This window comes from Belonocnema kinseyi, chromosome 2, assembly GCF_010883055.1.
Source record: "Belonocnema kinseyi isolate 2016_QV_RU_SX_M_011 chromosome 2, B_treatae_v1, whole genome shotgun sequence".
Classification (NCBI taxonomy): domain Eukaryota; kingdom Metazoa; phylum Arthropoda; class Insecta; order Hymenoptera; family Cynipidae; genus Belonocnema; species Belonocnema kinseyi.
In genome coordinates this window covers 37,566,087-37,578,748 of record NC_046658.1, presented here as the reverse complement: position 1 = coordinate 37,578,748, position 12,662 = coordinate 37,566,087, and the positions used below count along the sequence as shown (strand labels likewise).

The 12,662-nt window shown below is 32.4% G+C and overlaps 1 protein-coding gene across 2 annotated transcripts in view; it reads right to left on the bottom strand.

The window, feature by feature from the left end:
* Positions 1-12,662, bottom strand: part of LOC117168039 (beta-lactamase-like protein 2 homolog) — a 164,950-nt gene that overhangs the window by 65,431 nt on the left and 86,857 nt on the right. The window contains exon 2 of one of the 2 annotated variants that reach the window (XM_033353380.1): positions 2,159-2,786. In XM_033353380.1, coding sequence (XP_033209271.1) covers positions 2,159-2,786 — 628 coding nt within the window. Of the gene's footprint in view, positions 1-2,154; positions 2,787-12,662 lie in introns of both variants that reach the window. The other variant, XM_033353381.1, reaches the window with a different exon arrangement.

Here is a 12,662-nt window from a genome sequence, read left to right as displayed (position 1 = left end):
CGTCCTCAAACGATTTCGGTGGTTTGCCGCGGTCAGCGTTTCTCACATCAAAATTGCCACTTTTGAACTTGTTAAGCCACTCATTACACTGCGTTCGACCAACACCATGCTCCCCGTAAGCTTCGACAAGCATTCGATGAGATTCTATCGCCGATTTACCCAAATGGAAACAGAAAATTAATGCTCCCCGCAAATCGTTGTTTGAAGGCACGTATTTCTACATTTTCAAGAGCGAAAAAAATCACGATGTCATATGAAACTTGAAATGTTTGGTATTGGATATTGTTGGCAGATGACAATACGCCAATTAGCACAAATGGTAAGTTCCGACAGTGCCTACAAGTGTGCCTACTGGCCGCTAGATGGCAATACCGGTTTCATATGTATACACCTGGTATACGGGTCTATCCGGGACACATCTGGGATTTTTCTGTTAAAAAAAAAATAAATACTACAGTGTATACTACTACTACTACTACTACTACTACTACTACTACTACTACTACTACTACTACTACTACTACTACTACTACTACTACTACTACTACTACTACTACTACTACTACTACTACTACTACTACTACACACACACACACACACACACATATATATATTTCTGGGTCTATCATGGACCTATTTGGGACACGGAAACAAAAATTCATTACCTCTATGTTCAAAAGCATTGTCCATACCGGACCTATCTGTGAGATTACCGCTTAAAAAGTCTCTGCTTAAAATTACGGATAAGATCCAATACAACCCGAATAAGGCCCTAATAGAAACCAGATAGAACTCTTATACGGATATATCCTGTCTCTATCCGGTTACAAAAAAAACTTTTCTCAGTTTAACACAAGCGTATCGCTCTGACATATCCAATGTGGTTGCCGTCAACTAAAAGCTTTTCATTAGTGTACTTTTTTTTAATTTAATAAAGTTCGATAAAAAATGCTTGAAACCTGAATCACACCTAAACTAAATATACAATTAATCTTTAATAAAATGATTAGACAATACGATAATGGTTTTAAAAAAATTTTGCTCTCGACAATGGCAAATTAATGCATTACTTGCACACGAAAAGAAATTTAAAAAATTTATTTTCAAACGAATTTGTTTAAACAAACAACAGTATTTGAAAAAATATGAATTTATTACACATTGAGGTACTAGTATCTGAGCAACGTAGATATTTAGTAATAAGCGACAAAGACAACTAAATATGAAAAAACTAGAGTTTTCCACCTCTTTTTAAGAAAAAGTCACAATTGAAGAATAATTAATTACTTAAACAATTCTAGTCTAAGTTGTACCTTATCAGTTTAAAAAATGTTTAAAAAAATCAAATTCAGACATCATTTAGTGGACCCCTATTTCAGTTTGGCATTTTTTATTGATTTTTTGTTGTTTTCATTTTATTAATATGTTGAAAATTCAAGTATTACATTTGTACATACTTTAATGAAAATGTTTAAAGTCATCTATAAAGAAAATAATCATTTTTCCTCTCTTATTACACATTTTTCTCTAATGAGTAACTTTTTAAATTTACTTATTTTATTTTATAATTGGCACACAGCATGTCAAATTTATATCGAAAAAAGGAAATAAGTTCGATAAAATTTTCCTCAATGATGATGGTAATATGAAAGCGGATAATTCTATGTACAGTAGAAGTCCGATAACTTGCCGCCCGATGAGAAAATAAAAACTACACAAAATCAATAAATAAGACGAAACTAAATTAGAGAACCTCTATACTATATCCAATTTTGATACACATCTTTAGTTTTTAAACTAACTGGTACAATTAATTTTGATGCAACAATTAAAAGTGTGGCAGTTGCAGTCGTTTTCTATGGAGCAAATGCAAAAATTAAGGTTTTCAATTAACAATTTTCACCTTCACAGACTCAAAGTCCAGTTAAAAATTTTAAGATCGTTCTCCTCCATATATTTTACAGAAAGAATCCAATCAATATTTCCGTACATGGACTTTCGTTACAGTAAAGAAACCAGTTTAATAAAAGAAATCTTGGATAAGATTACATAATCGGCTGGTGTGCTATCATGGTAAAGTAGCCACAGTGAGAAAATCATAATCGTCATAAGTTCCGATCGTTTTATACGTCGAATTTCAAATGTAAAACTTACTCACTTTATAAACATTCTTCACTATTTCCATTTCAGACATAGGTTCATTTTTCTCCTGTAGAGTTTTCAGAATTTCTTCTTCTCTTTTCTGACGATGCTCGATATAATATTGAATTCGTGAAAGTGGATTTTCAATTATAGGACCATGTCCAGGATAAATCAACTTTGGCTTCATCTGCAGCATATTTCGTAAGGAAATTATGTAATCGTGCAGGTCTTCAAAAACTGCAGTTCCTTCACCTAGAATGCAATCTCCACTGAAAATGGCATCTTCTTTTGGCATAAAAAGACAATAATGATCAGTCGTGTGACCTGGAGAGTGTTTTACTTGTAATTTTGCACCCTCAACTTCGATCCACTGATCATGCACCAAATATTGCCATTTAACTGATTTTTCCTGCTCTGAGATTTGATCGTCACGTGGACATCTCCGCAATTTCCAAACAGTAGCTGGCTTACTATTTTTAGATTTTAGAAGCTTTTGAATAGAAGATACTCCACCGATATGGTCATGATGCCAATGAGTGATTAACATATGCTCTATTGTGGCACCTTCGCTATCCAAAACTTCGGACAGTAATTCTGTATATACTTGTGCAGTGCCTGCTTCGCCAGAGTCAATTAATACCCGCCTGAAAGATAATTTAGAAATAGAGAATGTTAAATCATTTTTTTTTAAATTTAAAAAGCTAAATTTTTTAACGCTTATTATTAGGATGTTAAAAAACTTAGAAAATAGCCCTCCATTCTATTGCCATTCCGAGAATTAAAGCCGCGCCGTAGGTTGGTAAAACAGGAACTGCTCGGGGGCCGCGGGGTCTGCGGTTGTCGCTCAGGCGAGCACTCAAGCGTGAACAAACAAAAGCGGAGCGGGCTACAATGAGTTAATTCACACTCAAGGTCCGCCCCAAAATCGGCGGTATAAGAGTTTCACTGTAGTAATTTTGCGTCCACGTTTTTCAATTCAAATGTTTGATTTATCTCCGATCCGATTTTCGAAAATATGGATTTTTGGAAGAAAGTTTTTTTTCTCACTTCAGCTTTTGTTTCAGACCTAAGAATACTTTTAAACATTGTAGGACCTTTCATTTTTTGTTGATTTTGTAAAACATAAACTTTATTGAATGTATAGAGCTCCCAAGTATGTTGGCAGCGCCATCAGACGGCGAAAATTTTGAACGGCAATGTGAGTGTTGTGCCGCGTAGTGCAGTTAGCATGGATAAGAGTGTGAATATTTTAGGGGTTTCAGCGCGATTTATAGGAAATAAATGAAAAAATGAATTTAATGGAATGCATTGAAATTTAGTAGAATATAATGGAATTCAATAAAATTCAATGAAATTTAATGGAATTCGAAACAAATCTCTGAAAAAACTTATTCATAATTGTTTGAACTTTGTATAGACTCTGTAAATAAGTAGTTGCTACTTCAACGGAATTCACTATAATGCAACGTAAATAAATAAAGTTCAACGAAATTCAATGGAACGCCATGGAACCTAACGTACATTCTGATTTAAAATAAAGATAAGTTCAACGCTTGAACGGAAACCAGTAAAGGTATTTGAACGAAGTTCAGTGGCATTCAACAGATTTTAATGTAATTCAATAATATTAAAATAATTCAAAAAAATAGAAATTAAAAAAAAATTTAAACAAATCTAATTATTTTCATACTTAGAGAGATAGGCAACTTCGATTCTCATGTAGAGTGGCGAAATTTGCATTAAATACTCCTACTAAAATTATGCAAGTTTTAGGTTAAGTATAACAATGAATACACAAATTCTACGAAAACTTCCGTCGATTTGCTCGACCACATTGCTCACTAGGGTGGCTCAAAAACCCTTTTTTACTTTAGAGGGCAATGATCCCCCCCCAATTTCATTCCAAATCCAAAAAAAATTCACTAATTTTTCTTTTTTCGATTTTCACAGGTGCCGGTTTCGAGTTGAAGTTTCCTATGTAAAATGTCTGGGGGAAAATCACTTTTTTTGTTTTTGGAATAATTTTTTAGGGTTTGAAAAAAGGTGACGGGAAACTATGGGGGCTGTTGAAAATTATCCAACGAAGAATTTTATGTATCAGACATATGAGGTTGACACCTCTAACACACCCTCACGAGTACCTGAAAACTACCCTTAAAACAAAAACGGTCAATTCTTCATGAAATTGACCTTTTGAGCACTGTATTCTCGTATTTTTTACTTAAAATTGTCAATATTGGTCTAGTGGCATATTTATTATTATTGGTTAATTGATTATTAATTATTTAAACAAATTAAATTTGTTAACGTTTTTTTCGAAAATGTGCCCCCTCCCCTCTTAAAATTATTACTATTAGTCTAGTGGAATATTTGATTACATTGGTTTATTAATTTGTAATTGTATAAACAAATGTTATGAAAATTCGTTTTTTCCCTAAAAATTATCACTATTGGTCTAGTGGAATATTTAGTAACATTATTTCATTCATTTTAAATTATTTAAACAAATGAAATTTGTTTGAATAATTTCGTTCTGAATTTTTTTTAAATAAAAATTCTTGCTGTGGGTCTAGTAGAATATTTATCAGTAATAATTAATTACTGGTCAATAATTAATTTATCAGTTATATTCAAGTAATAATTTTTATTTACAAATTTAAAAAAAAATAAAGTTAATCAAACAATGTTGATAAATATTCCACTGAAGAAATATTAATCATTTTTATTTTTAAAATATTTAAACACATTCTATTTGTTTAAACATTTGAAAATTAATGAAATAATGTTAATAAATATTCCACTAGACTAATAGTAATAATTTTTAAGAAAGAAAAAAATTTTCGAAAAAAATTATTTAAACAAATTCCAGTTGTTTAAATAATAAACAATTATTGAACAAATGTTAATAAATATTCCTCTAGACTAATTGTAATATTTTTTAGGGGGGAAAACGAATTTTTGAGAAAAAAAAAATTATTTAAACAAATTCTATTTGTTGAAATAATTGAAAATTAAGAAAGAAACGATAATAAATATTCCACTAGATCAATATTAATAATTTTAAGTAAAAAAATACGAGCATACATTGTTCAAAAGGTCGATTTCATGAAGAATAGACATTTTTTGTTTTAAGGGTAGTTTTCAGATACTCGTGGAGATGTGTTAGGTGTGTCAAACCCAAATATCTAATAGATGAACTTCTTCGTTGGATAATTCTTCACAGGCCCCCATACTTTCCCGTCACATTTTTTCAATTCCTGAAAAATTATTCTAAAAACTCAAAAAAGTGATTTTTCCCCATGCATTTCATATAGGAAACTTCAAGTCAAAACCAGCACTTGTTAAATTAAAAAAAATAAAAGATTAGGGAATTTCTTTTTTCGGATTTGGAATAAAAGGGGGGGGGGTCGTTGCCCTCTACCATGCAAATAACTTTTGCCATGCATTTTTGGACCTCCCTATTGCTCACATGACAAGTTTGTACTAAACCTACACCTTTAGCAATGCTTTCTTTCCGAAAAATGTCAACCTTTACTGCTTGAAAACCACTTCGAATTATAATAACCACTTTTTATTATATATTTTATGAATATCCCGTTTTTGAGATGCTCCTTTTAATGATACCATCGAAAAAAAATCCGAGCGTTATTATTGCTAATAATGGAGTTGTTAGGTACCCAAAAAATCGAGATTTCGCTCCACAGCTCGAGATTCCTTGAAACACCTCCCACCACTCACTATGAAATGTATGCGTCTCATCTATACCCCTTATCTTTTCGCTGTGAGCCGCGCTCGTGTCGCCGCCTAGCGGATTTGAAAGTTATTAGCGGGCGTGTGTATTTACGTGAGACTAAATGGGAAATAGTACAAGAATATATAAGAATTTGTTTAAACATTAATCTTTTAAGTTTAGCATTAGTGTGTGGAAAGCTGAGAACACCAGCGATTAAAACTTCTATTACATAACTTGTAAGTATACAATTACAAACTTGAAAAGTTCTACCTGTCACATAGCTAGTAGGGTAAGTCATTCAAAACAAATGTATTTCAAAGAAATACATAATAATAAAAATAAGTTACCAATTTTCCAAAACGACTCGGAAACAGTTCAAAAAATGTAAGCGTCCAAATGATTCAATTTCAAATTTTATTCAAATACAGTTTTAGTCTCAAACATTCCATTTTCAAACCATAAAAATAAAAAATTAATTGATTAGAAAAAAAAATTATTTAATTAATTAGTCGAAATATTTGACTGTGCATATAAAACGAGCAAATATAACTCAAATGTTTAAAACTGGATATTTTTAAGTAGAAAGCTTTGATTCATCAAAATTCCAAAGAGGTAAGAACTTTCAACCTTACTATTTTAATTGTTTTGACTTTGAAAATCTTTAATTTTGAAGTGGACTAATAAAATTTTGCTGTAAAACTGAAATTTAAAACTTAGTAGCCAAATATTTTATGTGATGCTTTAGAAAATTTATAAAATTTGCAATACTTCTCCAGAACATGGGATTTTTCGGCCCCCACCACTCTCCCATCACGGAGTGACACATTCAAACGTAGCGTGTCGGTAAGTCGGCTCTGTTAAATGCTGCGAAGCCCAGCCTCGTGTAAAGCCGAAAATGCACGAGCAGGAATCCGAGCTCTCCCGATCTCACGAATGACGATCTAGCTACTCCTGAAATTTATTCAGGTTTTGTAATCCCGAGTTACCTTAGAACCATTAGGCTTATTGCGAAGAGGGAAATATAATTAACTTTATGTAAATAGATATAGGAAACAAGACTTCTGAGTCTAAAATGTTTCAAATTTAGTGCTGCATGCCTTAGTCATATTTTTAGTAAACAATGGATTTTTAACAAATAAAAAACAAATTTTCGACAAAATAGTTAAATTTTCAACATGAGAAATTACTTTTAAGAATACATTTTTTTACTTAAACATTGTAGTTTATACTGAAGTTGGCAGTTGAAAAAAATAATTTTGAAACCCAAATGAATGCGATTTTAGCGACAAAAGAAATTAATTTTTATCTAAAACAAATTAATTTTTAAAGAAGAATAATTCGCCAACAAAGCTGATAAATTTTTGAAGAAAAAAAATTGTCAACAAAATTGTTCAATTTTCATCTATAGAAACGAATTTTAAACTAAAAAAATAAGTATTCGATCAAAAATGGACTAGTTAGAAAGAAATTAATTTTCAACTAAAATTATAATGTTTCAATGAAAAATTGAATAGATAAATTTTCAGTTGAAAAATAATTATCAACCCCAAAAAATCAAAGTTTCAACAAAATATTTAAATTCACAAGCAAAAAATTGAATTTGCAAACAAATATTTTAGTTTTCAAACCAAATTTCAAAATTTTCAAAATCGATTTTAAAACAACAAAAATTTTTGTTAACAAAATAGATAAATTTTCAACGAAAAATGGTTACATTATGAGTTTAAAAAATCAATTTACAACTAACAATTTTTCAGCAAAATAGTTTAATTTCCAAAAAAAAAGATGAAATTTTAACCATTTTATACCAAAATAAAAGAAGTTTCAACCAAAAATGCATTTTCATCCAAAGAAATTAATTCTTGATTAAAATAGATGAATTTTTAAACAAGAAGAATAATTTTCTACCAAAAATGAAGAATTTTTGACTGAGAAAGGTCCATTTCCTACCAAAAAAATTCAACCAAAAATGATAAAATTAAATTTTTAGTATAAGAAAATATTTTTTCAACAACAGAAAAATCTACTTTTCAACAAAACAGTTAAATTATCAACCAAAATAGTTATTTTAAACAATTTTAATTTTAAAATAGTTTTATTTTCGTTGGAAGAAATAAATTTTCAACTGAAAATTGTTTTTAAAAAAACACAGAATCGAATTTACAACAGAATAGTTCATTTTTTAAGCATATAGTTAGATTTGATAGAAATATAGTTCCAATATTATAAGCTTAATTGAATAAGCAGAGTATTTTATAAACCAAAAGTTTATTATTCATAAAATAATAGGTTGACAAAATCAAAACACGATAGAACCTTGTTATTAAGATGCAACATGAATTTGGTTTGAATCTTGATGGAACGCTAATTTGAACTCTAACACACCCCCTCAAAAATATAGCGAGCCTTTTATCTTCCAATGATTTCATGCCAAGTAAATGTAAAAACTTCCAATGTTTAATTCGTGGTAGTCCTTTCGTAAATATATCCGCAATCATTTCTGTAGAAGATAAGTGTTTCACCTTTAAGTAACCCTTACTTAAGATATTTCGGATATAATGATATCTAATATCTATATGCTTAGTTTTAGGATGAAACATTCTATTTTCAGTCAAGAATTGGGCTCCAATGTTGTCATTATTTAATAGAATATTAGAAAATTCCTTGAAAACAAGTTCCAGAAGGAATTCACGTAGATAACAGGCCTCTTTGGTAGCTTCGGTCAAAGCCATATGTTCTGCTTCAGTTGAGGATAGTGCAACGGTACGTTGTTTCCTAGCTTCCCAAGTTACTGCAGCGCCACTTAAAATAAAAGTGAATGCGGTATATGAACGTCTGTCCACAATGCAGCTACCCCAGTTAGCATCTGCATATCCTATAAGGTCCTTTGAATTTTTCTTGTAGGTTAATTGCATGTCAATAGTGCCTTTAAGATAACGGAGAACTCGTTTCGCCGCTGTCCAATGTTGCTCTTCATGACATGCATTAAATTGGCTTAAGTTGCTAACAACAAATGATATGTTTGGTCGAGTAGCAACTGCTAGGTAGTTCAATGCTCCTATAAGTTCTTGATACGGTCTTGCTTTATCTGCTTGAGTGGTTTTCTTCTCGCCTTTTGTTAACTTGACGTTTTCATCCACTGTTGTTGTGACGGAATTTGAATCATTCGTGTTAAAGCGTTTCAGTATATCCCGTATGTAGCCTTTTTGAGATATACTTACGCAATTCTTTCCTTGTGAAATCTCAATGCCTAGGTAATAATGAGCTTTTCCCAGGTCTTTTACGCCAAAAGTTCCTGTTAAATTCTTCTGTATAAAGTCAAGATTGGATATGCTTCGATAGGCGATGAGGATATCATCCACATAGATAAGAACTAGTATGATTTCTCTCCCTCGTTGCATAGAATATATACAAGGATCAGCATTCATTGGTTTTAATCCAATACTTTAAAGATGTTCATCAAAGCGCTTATGCCATTGGTGACCTGCTTGTTTTAAACCATAGAGGGATCTTTGCAATGAACCTACCTTGTTTCCTCCTTGAAGATCCTTGAGCATCTGTTTTGCATTTTCTCCAATTTTATCTTTTTGTTTTCCTGATAAAATTTGTTCTAAGGATTCTTCTAGGAGTTTGGGTACGTCCATAAAGATTTCTTCTTCAATTTTTCCATTTAAATATGCTGTGTTGATGTTTAATTGATGAATTTTTAATTCTTCTCGAAAAGCCAGTGCCAAAAGCAACCTAACTGAACTTAGACGAGCCACTGGAGCAAAAGTATCGTTGAAATCTATAACTGGGCGTTGGGTAAATCCCTGTGCAACGACTCGAGCCTTCCTCCTTTCGATACTACCATCAGGATTGTATTTATTTCGGAGTATTGTTCTGCATCCTATGACATTTCGGTTCTTGGGCCTTTCCACGATATTCCACGTGTTGTGTTTCAGAAGAGACACTATTTCTTCAGTGATCGCGTCTTTCCAAGATTTTGAATCTGGTCCACTTAGAGCCAGTTTCCAAGGAATTTCGGTAGCTATATTCGCGTAATCGTCAACGATGTTCATGAGAACATAATTTTCTTCTCCCCTTTCCATTTCGTTTCCTATATTTGGTATTTCTTCTTGAGGTTGTATCATAGAGTACTGCTTCTTAGGACGTCCTTTGTTTCCAGTCCTACGGATTTTTGGTCTTCCTGGACCTCTTCTTAGATTTCCTTCCGCTTCAAGGAGTTCCTCTTCTTCTAATCGATTCTGTTTTTTTTTCTATATGTTCTTCTTCGAGCAAATCTTCAGGAAAGATGGGTCTCTCTTCTTCAGGAATATGTTTATTTTGTTCCATGTGAGGAATTTGTTGTTCTGGTTCTTGGTTTTCCGTGATGTTTGGTCCGATTTCAATTTCTTGAGGTATAGGTTCTTTTATCGAAGAATAAGCTGCGATTGATTCATTAGGGAAATTCATTTGTGGGATGAAATCTTCAAACCTTCCTTGATTATCAATTTCATTCATAAATTTAATATCTCTCGCAATGACTACTTTTTGGTCTGTTGGCAACCAAACTCGGTAACCTTTGGAATCTTCACTATAACCCAGAAAAATGCATTTCTTACCAGGAGGGGTAAGAAGGGTAAGGGTTTTCCGTCAAGTGCTTTTGTAGGACATCGGTTCCTGATGTAGTTTGCTATAAGAACAGCTTCAGCCCAGAAAGATGGTGGGAGACCTGATTGTAGGAGTATGCAACGTGCAATTTCTACAAGACTTCGATTTTTTTTCGGCAATTCAATTTTGTTGCGGCGTATAAGGTACAGTAAGACGACGCTTGATGCCTTCTTGTTTCACGAAGGAATCGAACTCTTTGCTCAGAAGCTCCACTCCATTGTCAGTTTGAAAAGCTTTAATTTTAACACCTTTCTGCTTCTCTGAAAAACTTTTATATTCTTTAAAAGCTTGAAGGGTATCGTTTTTCTTACGTAAAAATATATTTCCCACCATCGTGAACTGTTGTCAATAAAAGCAGCTAGATCGTCATTCGTGAGGTCGGGAGAGCTCGGGTTCCTGCTCGTGCATTTTCGGCTTTACACGAGGCTGGGCTTCGCAGCATTTAACAGAGCCGACTCACCGACACGCTACGTTTGAATGTGTCGCTCCCACGTTCTGGAGACACTGGGTGGCATCGTTTCGTCTATCCCCTCCAACCGGCGACTCACGGCGAATACCCAGTCCGTGAGCCGCGTCTATAAGCTATTATCTCCTTGCGTGAGAAGCTTATTTACTTATTTACCCTCATATATTTATTATAATCAACCACACACCAAGCGCCATATTGAAATACGCCTCCCATCGACAGAAGACTTAGTACTCGGCTCGGTGCTGCCAACTATTATTAGTTTTGCAACACGAACCCCCTTGTATCCCATCTTCATATTTTTTTTTAAATTTCCTCACCTCTTGCCTTGTCTTGAAACATTTTTTCTGATATATTCCTCTTCCTACACGTTTTTCAATAAAATTAAAAAATAAAACGCTTCTTTTTCAAATAAAAAGCTCTCAAATGAAACTATTTTCCACATTTTTTAGCACTAAAGTATCAATAAAATTCCAACTAAAAATCTTAAATCTTTATTTCTTTACAACAATCCATTTTTATATGATGGATTATTATGATGGATTTTGGGATTACTTTGTATTATAAAACAGAACTTTCTTTCTTCGAGGCCTAAAACCAAGATATATGTATATACATTGCATTTTGCAGGTTAGGTTGCTGTAAGCTGACGGTTCTTATACGTATTTAAAATTTCACCTTTAAAAATATTTACATTGTACAAGAGCAGAGAAACCTATTTATTTCACTCATAGAAATATTTTTTTTTATTGCACTTTACAGGAATTTAAAACCGGATAAAAATGAAAAAACACTACGACTGACAAAACGACTTTTCTGTAAAAACTTGACAATTTCTGAAATACACAATTCAGGGCTGGATATTTTATCTCTTATTTTTACATTATATTAGAAGAATGAAACTCATTATCATAATTGTCAATTTTAACTACAAAAACTTAGTTTATTTCATTAACAAATTTAACAGTATTTGAAATTCTCGCGCGATTTTGAGATTTTCACAGAAAGAAAAAGCAAGGTGTGAACGGTCTCGGGCAGCTGTCTGTCTGCACCGGGCAGGCAGGCAGAGGTGTGACTGTACCCTCAAACTCCCTTTGGCTGATACACGGCTATCTCGTATAGACCTTTTTATTTAAGAGTGGAAGCTTAGGCGCCGCCATGACACTTAGGGGGCATTTAAAAATTTTGGTTATATTTTTGGCAAAATGTACACTATCGTACCGAATTTTAATGTAAAAGTGAATGAAAATGATGTGCCAGGTGCTGAATTAGTGCATAAAAAGGTGGAAAAAAATACCATTTGTCAGTTAAAAAGGTGGTTAAAATGCAGGAAACAATGTGCCAAAGGAAAAAAGCAGCAACTTATTGACCGGCATGTGGAATGCAGATTATATTTACACTGCGTATAGTGTATGGTTTCAACAGTGAAAAAATAGTGTTTTGCATACAAGTGAAATAATTTAAAAAATGACAAAATATGAAAAAAGGTTTATAAAGCATTTTTAAAGAAATGCATTTGAAAATAAATTGATATCTATCATTATAAGTGGGTTGTCAGTTTTGAAATTCACCTAGCTTTCAAATTACTCAAATAAATGCAAATGCGATTTTTTTAGTTTAACGTTTTTCTCTGAAAATTCGTACAATAAAAGAAATATGAATATATAT